A 22,551-nucleotide genomic window follows, 5' to 3' on the forward strand; every position below is an offset into this window, starting at 1 on the left:
AAATTAAGGCCTTTTAGCCCCCAGAGAACCCGACACACCTATACATGGGGGGTATCACTGTACTCAGGAGATGTTGTTGAATACATATTGAGGTTTTTTGGCAGTAACACATAACAGGGACTGAGAATATATGCCTAAAGTACAATGTGTGTGAAAAATAATGCAAAAAAATGACTACCTAAAAGTTTGACAAAGACTAGTGGTTGAATTAGTGCATGGAAAGTGTTAAAATACCAGCATTTGAAATACCCTAGGGTGTCTACTTTTCAAAAATATATGGTTTGATGGGGGTAATTTACATTGGCCGGCTTCAGAAATGTCCCAAATAGGACATGGGTGCATGATGACAGATGTGAAAATTCCAAGTTGAAAAACTGGAATGCGCCCCCTAAAATTAAGGCCTTTTAGCCCCCAGAGAACCCGACACACCTATACATGGGGGGTATCACTGTACTCAGGAGATGTTGTTGAATACATATTGAGGTTTTTTTTGGCAGTAACACATAACAGGGACTGAGAATATATGCCTAAAGTACAATGTGTGTGAAAAATAATGCAAAAAAATGACTACCTAAAAGTTTGACAAAGACTAGTGGTTGAATTAGTGCATGGAAAGTGTTAAAATACCAGCATTTGAAATACCCTAGGGTGTCTACTTTTCAAAAATATATGGTTTGATGGGGGTAATTTGCATTGTCCGGCTTCAGAAATGTCCCAAATAGGACATGGGTGCATGATGACAGATGTGAAAATTCCAAGTTGAAAAACTGGAATGCCCCCCCTAAAATTAAGGCCTTTTAGCCCCCAGAGAACCCGACACACCTATACATGGGGGGTATCACTGTACTCAGGAGATGTTGTTGAATACATATTGAGGTTTTTTTTGGCAGTAACACATAACAAGGACTGAGAATATATGCCTAAAGTACAATGTGTGTGAAAAATAATGCAAAAAAATGACTACCTAAAAGTTTGACAAAGACTAGTGGTTGAATTAGTGCATGGAAAGTGTTAAAATACCAGCATTTGAAATACCCTAGGGTGTCTACTTTTCAAAAATATATGGTTTGATGGGGGTAATTTACATTGGCCGGCTTCAGAAATGTCCCAAATAGGACATGGGTGCATGATGACAGATATGAAAATTCCAAGTTGAAAAACTGGAATGCGCCCCCTAAAATTAAGGCCTTTTAGCCCCCAGAGAACCCGACACACCTATACATGGGGGGTATCACTGTACTCAGAAGTTGTTGTTGAACACATATTGAGGTGTTTTTGGTCAGTAACATATAACAGGAACTGAGAATCCATGCCTAAAGTACAATGCGTGTGAAAAATAACACACCAAAATGACTACCCAAAAGTTTGACAAAGACTGGTGGTTGAATTAGTGCATGCAAAGTGTTAAAATACCAGCATTTGAAATACCCTAGGGTGTCTACTTTTTAAAAATATATGGTTTGATGGGGGTAATTTACATTGTCCGGCTTCAGAAATGTCCCAAATAGGACATGGGTGCATGTCGACAGATGTGAAAATTCCAAATTAAAAAACTGGAATGCGCCCCCTAAAAATAAGGCCTTTTAGCCCCCAGAGAACCCAACAGACCTATACATGGGTGGTATCACTGTACTCAGGAGATGCTGCTGAAGACATATTGGGGTGTTATTTGGCAGTAACCCTTAACGTTCTCAGTAAATGTATTCTTGAATTGCTATTTTGTCAAAAAATCACCATTTTTTTTTTTTTTTTTTCAAACTTTGGCATAGATTGGTGGTAAAATAGTTGCATGGAAAGAGTCAAAATACTCCATGTTTAATACCTTAGGTTGTGTTCTTTTAAAAAATATATATATGTGAAGGGTTAATCAGGGATTCCTGACAGATATCAGTGTTCCAATGTAACTATCGCTAATTTTTTTAAAATTTTTTTGGAAATAGCAAAGTGCTACTTGTACTTATTGCCCTATAACTTGCAAAAAAAGCAAAGAACATGTAAACATTGAGTATTTCTAAACTCAGGACAAAATTTAGAAACTATTTAGCATGGGAGTTTTTTGGTAGTTGTTGAAGTGTAGGAGATTTTGAGGGTCAAAGTTAAAAAAGTGTGTTTTTTTTCAATTTTTTCCTCATATTTTATAATTTTTTTTATAGTAAATTATAAGATATGATGAAAATAATGGTATCTTTAGAAAGTCCATTTAATGGCGAGAAAAACGGTATATAATATGTGTGGGTACAGTAAATGAGTAAGAGGAAAATTACAGCTAAACACAAACACCGCAGAAATGTAAAAATAGCCTTTGTCCCAAACGGACAGAAAATGGAAAAGTGCTGCGGTCATTAAGGGGTTAAAGGTATAGTAAATACCAAAATCGTTATTGTTTAAAAAAGATAGATAAACCCTGTATTTACCATTCCCCAGTTTTGCATAACCAACACTGTTATAGAAATATATACTTTTTACCTCTGTAATTACCTTGTATCTAAGCCTCTGCTGACTGCCTCCTTATCTCAGATCATTTGACAGACTTGCATTTCAGGCAATTAGTGCGGACTCTTAAGTAACTCCATGTGAGTGAGCACAATGTTATCTATATGAAACACATTAACTAATGCCCTCTAGCTGTGAAAAACTGTCAAATGCATACAAATTAGAGGCGGCCTTTAAGGGCTTAGAAATTAGCATATGAGCCTACATAGTATTAGCCTTCAACTAAGAATAGCAAGAGTACAATGCAAATTAGAAAGTTGTTCAAAATGATATGCCCTATCTGAAACATGAAAGTTTAATTTGGACTTTACTATCCCTTTAATGCTGCTATTTAGGCTAATTTGCAGGGTAGATTTGTTTTAAATCACTAATCGGTAAGGCTGATTTAAAGGGACACTGAACCCAAATTCTTTCTTCAGTTACTCAGAGCATGCAATTTTTAAGCAAGTTTCTAATATACTCCTATTATCAATTTTTCTTTGTTCTCTTGCTATCTTTAATTGAAAAAAAAGGAATCTAAACTAAGGAGCCAGCAATTTTTTAGTTCAGAACCATGGACAGCACTTGTTTATTGGTGCTGTCCAATCAGCAAGGACAAATCCGTTTGTTCACCAAAAATGGGCCGGCATCTAAACTTACATTCTTGCATTTCAAATAAACATACCAAGAGAATGAAGAAAATTTGATAATAGGAGTAAATTAGAAAGTTGCTTAAAATTGCCGGCGCTATCTGAATCACAAAAGAAAAAAATTTGGGTTCAGTGTCCCTTTAAGTCAATTTAAATTATGGTTGTTATTACTGATTTGGTTATATATCATTAGAAAGGGATAGTTAGATCATTGAAATAAATGAATGTAATTATTGGGAGGTGAACTATCTCCAGTTTAATAGGTTAATCGTTCATATTTGATCAACTTTTCAGCTGTACTTTATTGGAAGGAGAAAAATAAAGATTACCTTTTTAATAATAACAATTTAAATAGTTTTATTTAACTAAAGAAAAATAACTTACCTTAATAATAACAAATTAAATTGTTTTATTGAACTAAAACCATAACATTATATTTAATTTTAATGCTTACCCCTCCCACCTCACACTTAGGTCCTTGTGCAGATCTATTCCACATCAAACAATCTTCTATTCAGGGAGCTTCTTGATACATAGGAGCCGATTAATCAAGCTCCTTCCGCGCGAGCCTTCAGACTCGCTGGAAACAGGAGTTAAGAAGCAGTGGTCTTAAGACCGCTGCTCCTTAACTCGTCCGCCACCTCTGCGGCAGACAGCAATGCGATTGGGTGGATTGACACCCCGTGCTAGCGGCAGATTGGCCGTGAATCTGCAGTGGTCGGCATTACACAATTAGTTTACCAGAACTGCTTGTGCAATGGCATTTATTGATGTGCGGCAGACATGATCGCTACAGCGGATCATGTCCGTCCACACTTTCATAAATCGACCCCATAGTATGGGTTGATTCTGTGTACATAGATTTGCAGGGGATCAATGGCGTTAAAGTGATAGTAGTCAAAATTAACCTTTCATGATTCAGAAAGAACATGCAATTTTTAACAATTTTTTTTCAATGTATTTCTATGATTTGCTTTGTTCTCTTGTTATCCATTGCTTAAAAGCATACATAGGTAGGCGCCGAAGCAATGCACTACTGTGAGCTAGCTGCTTGTTACTACTGTCTCACCCAATGTGTTAGGCCCCAGTAGAGCATTGCTCTCCTTCAACAAAGGATACCTAGTGAATTAAGCAAATTTGATAATACTGTATAAGTAAATCTGAAAATTGTATGGTGTCTGAAACCCAAATTTCTTCTTTCATGATTATGTCCAATTAAGGTCTATTTTTTCATCTCTTTTTGCTTTGAAGCAGAGCCATGTTATTTCTAAGGACAAATGTTCACAGTTTTGACAACTACAGAACTAATATATGATCATATATTCAGGATGCATTCAGATTAGAGGCGGCCTTCAATGTCTAAGAAATTAGCATATGTGCCTACCTAGGTTTAGCTTTCAACAAGAATACCAAGAGAACAAAGCAAAATTGTTGATAAAAGTAAATTGGAAAGTTGTTTAAAATGACATGCCCTATTTGAATCATGAAAGTTTATTTTGGTCTTGACTGTCCCTTTTAAGATTGCAGGCGAGCACTATTTTGCGCTCATGTGCAATTCCGCCCCCTGCACAAGCATAGCCAGTCACGCGTGGGCAGGTGCTGTCAATCTCCCTGGTCGGACGAGATCAGGGAGATTTAAATTCTCCACAGAAGAGGCTTAGGAAGCAGCGGTCTGATGACCTCTGCTTGATGAATAGGGACTGCAGGTTCTCTTGTGAGAACCAGCAGTCGTAGCGAGGCGAAGCGAAGGGCTTGATAAATCGAGCCCAAAGTGTAACACAATTTTGGGACACCTATAAAACTATTTGCAAAGGTCATATCTCACATGATAAAGAGCTGTTATAGCTCTAAAGACCCAGTGATCTAAAACTCTCAGCTCTGGCGAGTAGATCTAAGTCTGGTCAGTACAGTAAGGTCACTCAAAGAATTTTACAAACAAATTTTGCAGTGAGAGATTTTTATCTCACTATGCAGGGTTCTGTATGTAAAGAAGAGACTCCTATTTTGCTATATACATTCTAAAAAAAATCTCAGATTTTGTGTAATTTCTCTCCATGCCAGCGAGTTTTTGATAATGCCTTAAAGGGACACAAAAGCCATATTCTTTCGTGATTTAAAGAGCATGCAATTTTAAACAACTTCCCAATGTATTTATTTTATCTTATTTACTTCATTCTCTTGATATCCTTTGTTTAAAAGTATATCTAGATATGCTCAGTAGATGCAGTTTGGTGGCTGCACATAGATGCCTCGTGTAATTGGCTCACCCATGTGCATTGCTATTTCGTCAACAAAGGATATCTATAGAATGAAGCAAATTAGATAGTAGAAATAAATTGAAATGTTGTTTTTAAAATTGTATTCTCTATCTGAATCATTAAAGCAAAAATTTGGCTTTCATGTCCCTTTAAGACACATGCTGTATATATAAATATCCTAGGCAAACTCAAACTTCTTCAAAAGATATTTTATTCCACCTAGCATTATATATATATATATATATATATATATATATATATATATATATATATATATATATATATATATATATATATACACATACATACATACATACATATACATATATATATATATATATATATATATATATATATATATATATATATATATATATATATATATATATATATATATATATATATATATACACATACATACACATACATACATACATACATACATACATACATACATACATATATACACACACACACACACACACATATACACACACACACACCATCCAAGGACTTTTATTTCAGCTTCTAAACTCACTCTAGAAAAGTTCATGGTTTTTAACACCGTTGTAAGCGATTTTCATTAAAATTTTAAAATTGTCAACAAATAACACTTTTTAACTATTAAACATTTTACTAAATAAATTATTAAAGGAATATGTTTTTCAGACAGAGCAAACAATTTTTTTAAGTTTCCAATTTACATCTATTTCTATTATCTAATTTCCTTGGTCCTATGATATTCTGTGTTGAAGAGGTACCTAGGTAGGCATCTGGATCGCTACATAGCAGGGAATACTGCTGCCATCTAGTGCTCTTGATAACATTCTTTTAAAACTGCCGCTATATAGTGCTCCAGGCATGGGCTTTTTAACTAAAGATCAGAAGTGAACAAAGAAAAATTGATAATTGAAGTGAATTAGAGCATGCAATTTTAAACAACCTTCTATCTGAATCTCAAAAGAATATCTTTGGGTTTCATATCCCTTTAACATTTTTAAAAAAATGTGTCATAAAGGGACATAAATTGGAAATATTATTTTATTTAATGTGAACATTTAATTAATCGCACTATTACTTGAATAGAACTGTGTGATCAACCACCGTTTGCTTGAGATTCTGTCTTGCCAGGAAGGTTCCGCAAATTGTTTAGTCTAACAAATAAAATGTATTTTTTAACAGAATTTGTTTGATCTCCGTGTTTTTCTTTTGTTTTGTTTACTGCTTTTGTTTTTGTTTGGTAAGTGCTAGTAGGGTAAGCCAGGATAAACAATTTAATACTTACTGTCATTTCCAATATCTTGGCAACATTTCTCAGTGTGGTATAAAGTTAGTAAAGAGGAATCTTATACCTGCCCACATTTTTTTTTAAAAGAGCTATGTGTTGGTGAGTGCTTCATAGGAAACTGAGCCGTGAAAATTACGTTAAGTTCAATTTAATTTTCATTGTGAAGCAGTATTTTTATAGGCTATGATTGTGTCTTTCTTGTGCCAGTGATGAGATTAGTACCCATTTTACAAATAGAACCTAAATACTATTCCAATGTTTTGAGATGCACTCACTAAATGTTGAATCAGAGCTTATGAAAGTCATGTACCTGCCAACCAAGCACAATCAAAATGAAAATCCAAATGTATACAAAGCTTATTAGTTTTATTATGTCATCTGGTAGTTTTTATTTAACAAGTAATTCCACAACGCGGTTTGTTTTATATAGACAGACTTGTATTGTTATGTATCCATAATCACATTTGCAGGAATAATACATAACTGAGATTTATGTCCTTGTTCAAATATGTATATAGGTGGTACCATTGGGTCGCAATGAGATAAAGGCAAATGAACTTGTTCGGCAACTTCAGTTTGAGGCAGAGGAGCAAAGGAAACAGAAAAAACGTCAAAATGTGTCTGGCCTACACAAGTTAGTAGTTTTGTTTTTTTATGTCTTGGAAGGAAAAAACATAGCTAAAATATTTATATGCAAATGGAACATAAAACAACCCCCCCCCCATATCATTTAAACAAATTCTGTTAGCAATTTTGCATTATTCTTTTGGAATCCTTTTATTGAAGAAGCAGCAATGCACTACTGGGAGCTAGCTTAAACACATTGGTAAGCCAATGACAAGAGGCATATATGTGCAGCTACCAATCAGTAGCTCCCAGCTCCCGAGCCTACCTAGCTATGCTTTTCCAGAAAGGACACCAAAAGAATGAAGCAAATTATATAATAGAAGTATGTTGGAATTTTTTTTTTTTAATTCCACGCTCTCTGAATCATGAGAGAAAATGTTGGTGTCTCATGAACCTTTAAAGCGACAGTCAACACCAGAATTTTTGTTGTTTAAAAAGAAAGATAATCCCTTTATTACCCATTCCCCAGTTTTGCAAAACCAACACTGTGTTATTAATATACTTTTTACCTCTGTAATTACCTTGTATCTAAGCTTCTGCTGACTGCCCCCTTAATTCAGTTCTTTTGACAGACATGCAGTTTAGCCAATCAGTGCTCAGTCCTAGGTCACTTTACGTGCACGAGCTCAATGTTTTCTATATGAAACACATGAACTAATGCCCTCTAGTGGTCAAAATGTATTCAGGTTAGAGGCAGTCTTCAAGGTCTAAGAAATTAGCATATAAACTTCCTAGTTTTAGCTTTCAACTAAGAATACCAAGAGAACAAAGCAAAATTGGTAATAAAAGTAAATTGGAAGTTGTTTAAAATTGCATGCCCTATTTAAAACATGAAAGAGATTTTTTTGGACTTGACTGTCCCTTTTAACACATGCTGAAAAATGAGCTCTTGGTAGGTTTCATATTTCACTGATTTATGGTTACATTTTTTTTTTTTTGTCTATTTTGTGTGTGTGTATACGTTATATGGAATGTATAAACGTAACAGAAAAAAAATTGTGTAGGTGGGGGAATTACAGTACATCGGGCTTTACCAACAGCCGCTTGGGTAATGTCAACACTGAGCAGTTTTATCTCCAAATACAGTGTGTATACAGATTTTATATATATATATATATATATATATATATATATATATATATATATATATATATATATATATATATATATATATATATATATATATATATATATATATATATATATATATATATATATATATATATATATATATATATATATATATATACACACACACACACAACCTTGTAGAGGTAAATAATTGCAATAATTACAATAAGTGGCTTTCCAAGCAAGTAAGCAGAGAACAGAGTATATAACTGGCTGTCCACAGTAATGTTCGATTATTTCAATATGTGACAGTTACCAAAAAAAAGCCTGCACTCTCGGCTGCTTCATCCAAGGTGGGATTATCCTCTTCAAAGAAAAAGATCCTCTCCAATTGATTACTGAAAAAGATAGAGGGTGGACAAGCGCACAAGAAGGCACTCCTAGTGCAGATCGTTAAGGTGAATTAAATCACTATATGAAGATATACAGATTGCACACTCACATGATATAACCTCAATTTATGAGGTATCAATAGGGCACAGGTGTTAAAGTTGGTCACCGGTCCTTGTAGCTGCTGCTCCAGACTTGTATCCTCCTGTTGGAACTCCTTCAGATAAAACTGCATGTGCTGCAAACCTTTTTAGGGAATAATCCAGGAGGTGTATAGGGACCAAGTGGAGTCATATATAGGTGCAAAAAGTAATTGGGTATACACAATATACCAATATAATAAAAGAACACAGCTGCATTCATATAAAAGTTACCATAACAATAGTAAAAAACACTAAAATAGAAGCACAGGCAGCAGTAAAAACGATTCTCTTATAGGTTTGGGTTATCTATTTCTGCCTAACAATGGAACCGTTTTACTCTTTGCTGGTAGTGCTTGTGTATTAAACACTGTGTGGAAGCAGATGCAGTTACTTTATTTCACTGATGGCACTGTTTGCTGTGCGATCCTGTCTTTCACCTGCTCTGCTTATATTCACAGTAATGTGTTGCAGGGGGCGGATACTGACGCGTTTCGCAGTGCTATTGGCTGCTTCATCAGTGGTAGGGGCCGCCCCCTCCTATCTGATTTAAATAGCATTATGTCTTATTGGTTTAACAGTTTGGTCCTCCATATTGGAACCTGGCAAGTGCCCTTCTTATGCTGGTTTTACATTAGTAAAAAACGGATTTGCATAAATCTTTGTACAATTTGCTATTTATTTTTTGCTTTATGAGCTAAAAGTTTGCTAGCAGTCTAAGAGTGAATATATGTAAGTTGTTAAACTTTTTACACAGGTTTATTCAGGAATATGTACTAATACTAATGTAAAACCAGCATAAGAAGGGCACTTGCCAGGTTCCAATATGGAGGACCAAACCGTTAAACCAATAAGACATAATGCTATTTAAATCAGATAGGAGGGGGGCGGCCCCTACCTCTGATGAAGCAGCCAATAGCGCTGCGAAACGCGTCAGGCTCCGCCCCCGCAACACATTACTGTGAATATAGCAGAGCAGGTGAAACCACTTAATTTATTAAGTGGTCTTAATAAATAAGAATTATTTTATCCAAATCCAGTGAGTGCAGTCCCTGCTTGAAGAAGAATCTATGGATATACTGACTTTGAACCCTGGTCGATGACCTACCTGAATTGCGAGTGCAAATACACATGGAGGATAGGAGATAATGGGTTAACATTATCATTCTCTACATTATAATTTGTCCTTTTTTTTTTTTTTTTAAGTGGGATCTGATTCTGTGTAGCTATGGATCAATTTAATTCCATGGATAAATCTTTACTTTTTTTAGAGGCCCAAATTGTCCTTCCTATGCAATTCTGTTCCTCATGTTTATCTAAAACTTTAAAATTTATAGACAAGTTACTCCCTTCTGAGCCAAGTGTGTCTCTCAGAATGCTGTGCGTGACATGCCTCAGCTTTCTCCTCAAATGTCCCAAGCCTTAGTAGTTTCTCATACTGTGTCTTCTGTGTCCTCTCAACCTCCTGGGGGTGTTTATTTACCTGGGTATTTTGCCGATCTGATTACTTCTGCAGTATCTGCGGCTTTGTCTGCTTTCCCTACTTCGGGTAAGCGTAAGAGGAAATCTAAACATTTGTCTGCTAGCAAGGCTTCTGACTCTAGATCTGTGCTGTTCAACCTTTCACTGATTTCTGAGGAGGAGGATACTTCAGCATCAGACTCTGAGACTATGGGAGAAAAATCTTGTGAATCTGAAGAAATTAATTTCATATATAAGCTTCAACATCTCCGGTTACTACTGAACGAGTTTCTAGCTACTTTAGATGACTCTGCACCTTCAGTTTCTGTCACAGCTAAACGGTCATCTAAGCTTAACAGAATTTATCATACTTCCTCTTCTAAAGATGTTTTTCCTGTTCCAGACAAGATGTTTGAAATTATAGCTCAGGAACAGGAAAAACATCTTTAGAAGAGGGAGAATCATAAATTCTGTTAAGCTTAGAAGACTGTTTAGGGTAAGCCAGGGGTTCCTTTTTCCCCTTCCCCTGTTTTTAAAAAGATGTTTCCTGTTGCTGACTCCATTCATGGCGCACTGTGCCTAAAGTAGAAGAAGCTATCTCCACTCTAGCTAAGAGAACTACCATTCCTATAGAGGATAATTGTTCCTTTATGGATCCAATGGATAAGAAGCTGAAGGCTTACTTAAAGAAGGTGTACATCCATCAATGATTACAGTGGCAACATGCGGCAAGTATTGCTACGGTTGCGGGTGCAGCAACTTATTGGTGCGATGCCCTGTCTGATCTGACTGATCTCAGAGGAGACTACGATTGAGGAGATCCAAGATAGGATCAAGGCTCTTAAATTAGCCTATACCTTTATCTGCGATGCAGACATGCAGGTAATTAGACTGGGAGCTAAGATATCTAGCTTCAGTGTCTTAGCTCGTAGAGCTCTGTGGTTAATATCTTGGTCGGCTGATGTTTCTTCAAAGGCCAAGCTTTTGGCTTTAACTTATAAAGGTAAAACTCTATTCGGTCCTGGTCTGGTGGAAATCATTTCAGAGTTTACGGGTGGAAAGGGACCTAAGGGTCATCAGACTTCTAATTTTTTTCCTTTCGCAACTTTAAGGGACAGAAGTCTTTTTCTTTTTCTTCCAAACCAGACCAATTCAAGTCCTCTTGGAAGTCTAGCCAGCCTTGGAATAAGGGAAAACAAAACAAGAAACCTTCCACTGACTCTAAATCGGCATGAAGGATCTGCCCCTGATCCAATTTTGGATCAGGTGGGGGCAGACTTTCCTTGTTTTGCCAGGCTTGGATATGCGATGTCCCAGATCCGTGGGCTGTGGACATAGCATCCCAGGGTTACAAAATAGGATTCAAGTCTTGCCCTCCAAGGTACAGATTTCTCCTATCAAGACTATGCTCAAACTAGGTAAAGAGGGAGGCCTTCTTAAATTGTGTAGAGGACCTTTCCTCCCTGGGAGTTATTGTACCAGTCCTTCTATTGGAACAAGGTCTAGGATTCTATTCAAATCTATTTCTGGTTCGCAAAAAAGAGGGAACTTTTCATCCAATCCTAGACTTAAAGTGCCTAAACAAATTCCTCAGGGTCTCGTCCTTCAAGATGGAAACTATTCGTTCTATTCTTCCATTGGTTCAGGAAGGTCAGTTCATGACGACTATAAACCTGAAGGATGCATATTTACACGTTTCCATTCACAGGGATCATCACCAATTTCTAAGGTTTGCCTTTCTGGACAAGCATTTCCAATTTGTTGCACTTCTGTTTGGTCTTGCCACGGCTCCCAGAATATTCACAAAGGTTCTGGGAGCTCTATTGGCTGTGATCAGATCCCAGGGAATTGCTGTGGCGCCTTATCTAGACGACATCTTGGTTCAGGCATCATCATTTCTACTAGCAAAATCTCATACAGAGATGTTATTGTCTTTTCTACGTTCCCACGGGTGGAAAGTGAATCTGGAAAAGAGTTCTCTAGTTCCAGCAACAAGAGTTTCATAGGGACAATCATAGATTCCCTGTCCATGAAGATTTTCCTGAAAGACATCAGAAAAGCCTTTCTCTCCAGTCTGCTATTCGTCCATCAGTGGCTCAATGCATGGGGGTGATTGGTCTGATGGTGGCTTCCATGGACATCATTCCTTTTGCTCTGTTCCATCTGAGACCTCTGCAACTATGCATGCTCAGTCAGTGGAACTGAGACCATTCAGATTTTTTGCAGGGGGTAGGTCTGGATCCCCTAACAAGGTTCTCTCTCGTGGTGGATTTCTTAGGAAAACCTGGCTCGGGACACTTACTTCCTGATACCCTCCTGGGTGATTGTGACTATGGATGCCAGCCTATTAGGTTGGGGAGCAGTTTGGGGCTCTCTAAAAGCTCAGAGCCTGTGGACTCGGGAGGAGTCTTCTCTCCCCATAAACATCTTGGAGTTGAGAGCAATCTTCAATGCCTTGGTAACTTGGCCTCAATTATCTTTAGTCTGGTTTATCAGATTCCAATTGGACAGCATCACCTCAGTGGCTTACTTTAACCACCAGGGAGAAACTCAGAGTTCCTTGGCTATAAAGGAGGTGACTCGCATTCTGCAGTGGGCGGAAGCTCACGATTGTCTCATCTGCCATCCACATTCCAGGAGTGGACAACTGGGAGGCGGATTTTCTGAGCAAACAGACTTTTCATCCCAGGGAGTGGGCTCTCCATCCGGAAGTGTTCTCTCAGATAACCCTCAGGTGGGGGGTTCCAGAGTTGGATCTGATGGCGTCCCCTCAAAACGCCAAGGTTCCAAAGTACGGTTCAAGGTCAAGAGATCCTCAGGCCGCTCTGATAGATGCTCTAGCGGCTCCTTGGATCTTCTCTCTGGCATATGTTTCCTCCGCTTGCTTTCCTTCCACAAGTCATTGCTCGTATCAAACAGGAGAGAGCATCGGTAATTCTAATAGCTCCTGCATGACCTCGCAGGATTTGGTTCGCGGATCTAGTAAGGATGTCATCTCTACCTCCTTGGAGGTTATCTCTGAGGAAGGACCTTCTAATTCAGGGTCCATTCCTCCATCCATACCTGAATTCTCTGAAGCTGACTGCTTGGAAATTGAACACCTAGTTCTTTCTAGACGTGGTTTTTCTGAAGCGGTCATTGATACTATGCTCGCAAACCTGTTACTTGCAAGATTTACCATAAGATATGGCATAAATATCTTTATTGGTGCGAATCTAAGGGTTTCTCCTGGAGCCGGATGAGGATTCCTCGTATTTTAACTTTTCTTCAGGATGGCCTGGAGAAAGGTTTGTCAGACATTACTCTGAAGGGTCAGATTTATGCACTGTCTATTCTTTTGCACAAACGTCTGGCAGATTTACCAGATGTTCAAGCTTTTGTTCAGGCCCTGATCAGAATCCGTCCTGTGTTTAAACCTGTGGCTCCTCCTTGGAGCCTTAATCTTGTTCTAAATGTTTTGCAGCCGGCTCCGTTTGAGCCGATGCATGTTGTTGATATAAAATTGTTATCTTGGAAGGTTTTGTTTCTTCTTGCCATTTCTTCCACTCACCGAGTTTCTGAGCTTTCAGCTCTGCAGTGTGATTTCCCCGTACCTTATTTTTCATGCTAAGGCAGTCATTCGTACTAAATTGGGTTTTCTCCCTAAGGTGGTGTCGGCTTGAAACATTAATCAGGAAATTGTTGTTCCTTTTTGTCCTAATCCTCCTCCCCATAAGGATCGTCTTTTGTATAACTTGAATGTGGTGCATGCTCTAAAAATTTACCTACAAGCTACTAAAGATTTTCGGCAATCTTCTGCCCTGTTTGTGACTTTCTCTGGAAAGCGTAAGGGTCAGAAAGCCACTTCTGCTACCCTTTTCCTCTAGTATGATTTCGTTTGCTTATGAGACAGCTGGACAGCAGCCTCCTGAGAGAATTGCGGCTCATTCCACAAGGGCTGTCTCCTTGACTTAGGCTTTCAAAAATGAAGCTTCTGTGGAACAGATTTGCAAGGCAGCAACATGGTCCTCTTTGCATACCTTTTCTAAATACTACAAATTTGATACTTTTGCCATGGCTGAGGCCTCTTTTGGGAGAATGGTTCTTCCAGCGGTGGTACCTTCTGTTTAGGTCCTCCTGCCTTGTCCTGCCTCCCTTTTCATTCCGTGTCCTCTAGCTTGAGTATTGTTTCCCACTAGTAATTGGAATAACGTCGTGGATTCTCCATGCCATAGGGGAAAAAAAAAATGCTTACCTAATAAATTTCTTTCCGGGCATGGAGAGTTCACGACCCCGCCCTCCTTTTTTTTTTTTTTTTTTTTTTTTTTTTAATAATTCAGCAGTTTATTTTTGTTTTTTAAAGTAACCGCAGGCACCTCTATAACCTTGTTTCTTTTTCCATTTTCCTCGGCTGAATGACTGGGGATTATGGGTAAGGGAAGTTACACTTAACAAATTTGTGGGGTGCTCTTTGCCTCCTGCTGGCTAAGAGTTGAATATCCCACTAGTAATTGTAATGACACTGTGGACTCTCCATGCCCGGAAAGAAAGACATTTATCAGGTAAGCATGCATTTTTGTTTTTTACCTCTGTGATTACCTTTTTATCTAAGCCTCTGCAGACTGCCCCCTTATTTCAGTTATTTTGACAGACTGGCATTTTAGCCAATCTGTGCTTACTCATAACATTGTGCTCACTCCTGTGGAGCTATTTATATATATATATATATATATATATATATATGTCACACATGAACTAGCAGTGTTTAACTTTGAAAAACTGTCAAAATGTACTGAGATAAGAGGCAGCCTTCAAGGGCTAAGAAATTAGCATATGAGCCTACCTAGGTTTAGCTTTCAACTAAGAATACCAAAAGAGCAAAGCAAATTTGATGATAAAAGTAAATAGGTAAGATGCTTAAAGTTTGCATGCCCTATTGGAATCATGAAAGTTTAATTTTGACTAGACTGTCCCTTTTTAGGATACATATAAACAAGTTTTTTTTTTAAACTTGGTCCAACTTGTTCTGGAGATCTTATGAGTTAATGATTGTGTAATTTTCTGGGATTCATTTAACTGTTCTCAGTTAGGAACATACATAACATTTTGACTGTCTGGGGGTCCCAAGTTGCAAGGTTAACAAACCTTCATTAAAGTGAAATGTCAATTTTGATGCTTAACCCCTTGAGTGCTAACGACGGCTCAGAGCCGTCGCTAGCACTCAACTACCTTTTTGGTGAGCTGGGGGCTCCCACCCGCTCCTACCCCGGCGATCAGGCCTGCATAGTGACAGGCATCACCGGGGCTTCCCGTTACGTGTGGTGACTTCATGCGTAATGACGTGATGACGTCACCGCGTAACTTTATTTAAAATTGACAATACAAAGTATAGGGAAAGGGGGCATGCTGCTTAGAAACCTGTATCTCAGGGATCTGAGCAGCTACAAACCCCCAAGACCCACCATCGGAAAGGTAATCGCCTAACCTTTCCAATGGTACAAGTCTTGGGGATCTGGGGGGGGGAGTCAAAACATTTTTTTTGTTAAAAATAGTAAAAATCAGAAAAAAAAAAATTGTGATTCAGATAGAGCATGCAATTTTAAGCAACTTTCTAATGTACTCCTATTATCAATTTTTCTTTGTTCTCTTGCTATCTTCATTTGAAAAAGAAGGCATCTAAGTTTTGTTTTTGTTTCAGAACTGTGGACAGCACTTTTTTATTGGTGGATGAATTTATCCACCAATCAGCAAGGACAACCCAGGTTGTTCACTAAAAATGGGTCTGCATCTAAACTTACATTCTTGCAGTTCAAATAAAGATACCAAGAGAATGAAGAAAATTTGATAATAGGAGTAAATTACAAAGTTGCTTAAAATGGCATGCTCTATCTGAATCACGAAAGAAAAAATTTGGGTTCAGTGTCCCTTTAAGTGCCCGTTTTTTGAAAACTTTGATTAAAAACACGGGCACTTAATTCATCAATTTACATTTCACTCCTGTTCAGAATCTTCACAGCAGCTCCAGCTTCCTGCACCCGTTGCAAAGCCTCTTCCTGGGTCTAAAATGAGGAATCCGGCTTCCTCCAATCACGGCGTTGAATCAGACACTGATTCCCCCGGGGGGGGGGAGCTGTGATTGGAGGATGACCTATCCATCATTTCTGACGTCCGAAATGGCTTGCGACGACCGGAGGAAGCTGGAGCTGCTGTGAAGATTTAAAGGTAAGTTTTTTTTTTTTGTTTTTTTTCCATAACAGGAGTGAAATGTAAATTTTGATGAATTAAAGTGCCCCTGTTTATAATCAAATTTTTAAAAACCAGGCACTTTAGCATCAAAATTGACATTCACTTTAATTTACTAAAGGGCCATGATTGTTAAAAAGATACCTGCTCTAATCTATTGGTGCATGTCCTTTTAAGACTATCGACCCAAGAGTACTGTGTGTTTAACCAAAGCAAAGGATTAAACACACAGTGGAAATACCACTTGGGACTCACAGAGCACTGCTGGTCCTGCGCAGAAAACAACTGCTGAATGGGTTAGAGCATGTAATTGTTTTTTATTTGACTATCCTGTCCCCTTAAAAGCTGCCTCGGTCATTTGATCTATTTGCATTCTATTTCTGTGAGCAGAAACCTTATACATTCTCTGGTGTAATGGTATTTAGTTATGGTAAAACAGACAATGCTATCGTCTAGTGCGATCTTGCTACTGGGGAGGCAAAACGCGCACCTTTTTACAAAACGGACACTTTTTATTGATAGTTTATTAAAGGTTTTCGGGTTACTTCTATTAACAAATTTGCTTCATTCCCATGATATGTGTTGAAGAGATACCTAGGTAGGTGTTGCGATCTAGTGCTCTTGCGAATGGCTAACATTCTAGCAAAGCTGCTGTCATATAGTGTTCCAGAAATAGGTCGGCTCCTGAGCATACGTCCCTTTTCAACAAAAGATACCAAGAGAATGAAGAAAATGTGATTAATAGAAGTAAACTAGAGAGTTGTTTAAAAGTCATGAAATCATTTTTTTTTGGTTTCACATCCCTTTACTTTGGGAAATTAAAGTCTCAGCAATGTGCTAGAATTTGCAGAGAACGTTGTCAAGGAAGCGACAATATAAATTTGTCTTTAAACACTCAATAAAACTTTGTTACGTAACGGACCACCAGGAACACCCTGTCTGAATTCCTGCTGCATGACGCAGGGTTCCCTCTACATTCTTTCTGGTAAATCTGCGTGGGGTGAAGCAGAAGACCAAACATAAGTACATTACCTGCTTAAGCTAATATGACCCACTTGATAAAAATAATACAAGTTGCAGCACAGCAATAATCCGTTAAGTAAATGTGGTTCTTGGCATTTCTAGAATAAGCATTTCAATGCTCATTGTGCTCTTACTGTAAACTTGTTGTAGAAGATCATAAGATAATTGTGCAGACGGTAAGATGTTCTACATTATTCTTTGTGCCAGTTTATTATAGGGGCATTATCATATCTTACTAAAAGCGTGCTTATTAACTCCTTAGCTGCTAAGCTTTTTTCATAGCCCTGTGTTGAGCCTTTTCTCTTGTTAAGTGTATCCAGTCCATGGATCATCCATTACTTATGGGATATTCTCCTTCCCAACAGGAAGTTGCAAGAGGATCACCCACAGCAGAGCTGCTATATAGCTCCTCCCCTCACTGCCATATCCAGCCATTCTCTTGCAACTCTCAACAAAGATGGAGGTAGTAAGAGGAGAGTGGTGTATTATAGTTAGTTTTTTAACTTCAATCAAAAGTTTGTTATTTTTAAATGGTACCGGAGTGTACTATTTTATCTCAGGCAGCATTAGAAGAAGAATCTGCCTGCGGTTTCTATGATCTTAGCAGAAGTAACTAAGATCCACTGCCGTTCTCACATATTCTGAGGAGTGAGGTAACTTCAGAGGGGGAATGGCGTGCAGGTTATCCTGCAATAAGGTATGTGCAGTTAACATATTTCTAGGGATGGAATTTGCAAGAAAAATGCTGCTGATACCGGATTAATGTAAGTTAAGCCTAAATACAGTGATTTTAATAGCGACTGGTATCAGGCTTATTGCCAGAGATACATACTCTTTTATAAAAGTGCAATATAAAACGTTTGCTGGCATGTTTAATCGTTTTTATATATGCTTGGTGATAAAACTTATTGGGGCCTAGTTTTTTTCCACATGGCTGGCTTGATTTTTGCCTAGAAACAGTTTCCTGAGGCTTTCAATTGTTGTAATATGAGTGGGAGGGGCCTATTTTAGCGTTTTTCTGCACTGCTAAAATTACAGACAGAGACACTCTGCTTCCCTCTGCATGATACAGGACATCTCTGAAGGGCTCAAAAGGCTTCAAAAGTAGTGTTTGAGGAGGGTAACAACCACAGTAGACCTGTGGCAGTTGTTGTGACTAGTTTTAAAAACGTTTTTTTTCATTTATTATTCCGTTTTTGGTATTAAGGGGTTAATCATCCATTTGCAAGTGGGTGCAATGCTCTAACTTGTTAAATACACTGTAAAAATGTCGTTAGTGTAACTGCCTTTTTTCACTGTTATTTCAAATTTTGACAAAATTTGTTTTTCTTAAAGGCACAGTAACGTTTTTTATATTGGTCGTTTAACTTGATGCAAAGTGTTTTCCAAGCTTGCTAGTCTCATTGCTAGTCTGTACAAACATGTCTGACATAGAGGAAACTACTTGTTCATTATGTTTAAAAGCCATGGTGGAGCCCCATAGGAAAATGTGTACTAAATGTATTGATTTCACCTTAAACAGTAAAGATCAGTCTTTATCTATAAAAGAATTGTCACCAGAGGGTTCTGTCGAGGGGGAAGTTATGCCGACTAACTCTCCCCACGTGTCGGACCCTTTGCCTCCCGCTCAAGGGACGCACGCTAATATGGCGCCAAGTACATCAGGGACGCCCATAGCATTTACTTTGCAGGACATGGCTTCGATCATGGATAATACCCTGTCAGCGGTATTAGCCAGATTGCCTGAATTAAGAGGCAAGCGCGATAGCTCTGGGGTTAGACGAGATACAGAGCGCGTAGATGCTGTAAGAGCCATGTCTGATACTGCGTCACAATATGCAGAACCTGAGGACGGAGAGCTTCAGTCTGTGGGTGACATCTCTGACTCGGGGAAACCTGATTCAGAGATTTCTAATTTTAAATTTAAGCTCGAGAACCTCCGTGTATTGCTTGGGGAGGTGTTAGCTGCTCTGAATGACTGTGACACAATTGCAGTGCCAGAGAAATTGTGTAGACTGGATAAATACTATGCAGTGCTGGTGTGTACTGATGTTTTTCCAATACCTAAAAGGTTTACAGAAATTATTAGTAAGGAGTGGGATAGACCCAGTGTGCCGTTCCCCCCCCCCCCCTCCTATATTTAGAAAAATGTTTCCCATAGACGCCACTACACAGGCCTTATGGCAGACGGTCCCTAAGGTGGAGGGAGCAGTTTCTATTTTAGCAAAGCGTACCACTATCCTGGTTGAGGACAGTTGTGCTTTTTCAGATCAAATGGATAAAAAATTAGAGGGTTACCTTAAGAAAATGTTTATTCAACAAGGTTTTATTTTACAGCCCCTTGCATGCATTGCGCCTGTCACTGCTGCGGCGGCATTCTGGTTTGAGGCCCTGGAAGAGGCCATCCATACAGCTCCATTGACTGAAATCATTGACAAGCTTGGAACACTTAAGCTAGCTAACTCATTTGTTTCTGATGCCATTGTTCATTTGACTAAACTAACGGCTAAGAATTCCGGATTCGCCATCCAGGCGCGTAGGGCGCTATGGCTTAAATCCTGGTCAGCTGACGTGACTTCAAAGTCTAAATTACTCAACATTCCTTTCAAGGGGCAGACCTTATTCGGGCCTGGTTTGAAAGAAATTATTGCTGGCATTACTGGAGGTAAGGGTCATACCCTTCCTCAGGACAGGGCCAAACAGTCTAATTTTCGTGCCTTTCGAAATTTCAAGGCAGGTTCAGCATCAACTTCCTCTGCTTCAAAACAAGAGGGAACTTTTGCTCAATCCAAGCAGGCCTGGAAATCTAACCAGTCCTGGAACAAGGGCAAGCAGGCCAGAAAGCCTGCTACTGCCCCCAAGACAGCATGAAGGAACGGCCCCCTATCCGGCAACGGATCTAGTAGGGGGCAGACTTTCTCTCTTCGCCCAGGCATGGGCAAGAGATGTTCAGGATCCCTGGGCGTTGGAGATCATATCCCAGGGATATCTTCTGGACTTCAAAGCTTCTCCTCCACAGGGGAGATTTCACCTTTCAAGATTATCTGCAAACCAGATAAAGATAGAGGCATTCCTACGCTGCGTGCAAGACCTCCTAGTAATGGGAGTGATCCATCCAGTTCCGCGGACGGAACAAGGACAGGGTTTTTATTCAAATCTGTTTGTGGTTCCCAAAAAAAGAGAGAACCTTCAGACCAATTTTGGATCTAAAGATCTTAAACAAATTCCTCAGAGTTCCATCATTCAAGATGGAAACTATTCGGACCATCTTACCCATGATCCAAGAGGGTCAGTACATGACCACAGTGGACTTAAAGGATGCCTACCTTCACATTCCGATTCACAAGAATCATCATCGTTTCCTGAGATTTGCCTTTCTAGACAGGCATTACCAATTTGTAGCTCTTCCCTTCGAGTTGGCTACAGCCCCAAGACTTTTTACAAAGGTTCTGGGCTCTCTTCTGGCGGTTCTAAGACCGCGAGGCATAGCGGTAGCTCCTTATCTAGACGACATCCTGATACAGGCGTCAAGCTTTCAAATTGCCAAGTCTCACACAGAGATAGTTCTGGCATTTCTGAGGTCGCATGGGTGGAAAGTGAATGAAGAAAAGAGTTCTCTATCTCCTCTCACAAGGGTTTCCTTCCTAGGGACTCTTATAGATTCTGTAGAAATGAAAATTTACCCGACTAAGTCCAGGTTATCAAAACTTCTAAATGCTTGCCGTGTTCTTCACTCCACTCCGCGCCCTGCGGTGGCTCAGTGCATGGAGGTAATCGGCTTAATGGTAGCGGCAATGGACATAGTGCCATTTGTGCGCCTGCATCTCAGACCGCTGCAATTATGCATGCTCAGTCAGTGGAATGGGGATTACACAGATTTGTCCCCTCTACTAAATCTGGATCAGGAAACCAGAGGTGGTTATCTCGGGTCCATCTGTCCAAGGGTATGACCTTTCGCAGACCAGATTGGACGATTGTAACAACAGATGCCAGCCTTCTAGGTTGGGGTGCAGTCTGGAATTCCCTGAAGGCTCAGGGATCGTGGACTCAGGAGGAGAAACTCCTCCCAATAAATATTCTGGAGTTAAGAGCAATATTCAATGCTCTTCTAGCTTGGCCTCAGTTAGCAACACTGAGGTTCATCAGATTTCAGTCGGACAACATCACGGCTGTGGCTTACATCAACCATCAAGGGGGAACCAGGAGTTCCCTAGAGATGTTAGAAGTCTCCAAGATAATTCGCTGGGCAGAGTCTCACTCTTGCCACCTATCAGCAATCCATATCCCAGGTGTAGAGAACTGGGAGGCGGATTTTCTAAGTCGTCAGACTTTTCATCCGGGGTAGTGGGAACTCCATCCGGAGGCGTTTGCTCAATTGATACATCGTTGGGGCAAACCAGAATTGGATCTCATGGCGTCTCGCCAGAACGCCAAGCTTCCTTGTTACGGATCCAGGTCCATGGACCCAGAAGCGACGCTGATAGATGCTCTAGCAGCTCCTTGGTTCTTCAACCTGGCTTATGTGTTTCCGCCGTTTCCTCTGCTCCCTCAACTGATTGCCAAAATCAGACAGGAGAGGGCATCAGTGATTCTGATAGCGCCTGCGTGGCCATGCAGGACCTGGTATGCAGACCTAGTGGACATGTCATCCTTTCCACCATGGACTCTGCCTCTGAGACAAGACCTTCTCATACAAGGTCCTTTCAATCATCCGAATCTAATTTCTCTGAGACTGACTGCATGGAGATTGAACGCTTGATTCTATCAAAGCGTGGCTTCTCCGAGTCAGTCATTGATACCTTAATACAGGCACGAAAGCCTGTCACCAGGAAAATCTACCACAAGATATGGCGTAAATATCTTCATTGGTGTGAATCCAAGAATTACTCATGGAGTAGGCTTAGGATTCCTAGGATATTGTCCTTCCTCCAAGAGGGTTTGGACAAAGG

The 22,551-nt window shown here is 39.3% G+C and overlaps 1 protein-coding gene across 1 annotated transcript in view; it reads left to right on the forward strand.

Moving 5' to 3' along the window:
• LRRC47 (leucine rich repeat containing 47) overlaps positions 1-22,551 on the forward strand; it is a 94,174-nt gene that overhangs the window by 21,823 nt on the left and 49,800 nt on the right. The window contains exon 4 of the mRNA XM_053690409.1: positions 7,187-7,302. Within this exon, the coding sequence (XP_053546384.1) occupies positions 7,187-7,302 (116 nt within the window). The remainder of the gene's footprint in view (positions 1-7,186; positions 7,303-22,551) is intronic.

The sequence above is a fragment of the Bombina bombina genome, chromosome 8, assembly GCF_027579735.1.
Source record: "Bombina bombina isolate aBomBom1 chromosome 8, aBomBom1.pri, whole genome shotgun sequence".
In the NCBI taxonomy this organism is placed as follows: domain Eukaryota; kingdom Metazoa; phylum Chordata; class Amphibia; order Anura; family Bombinatoridae; genus Bombina; species Bombina bombina.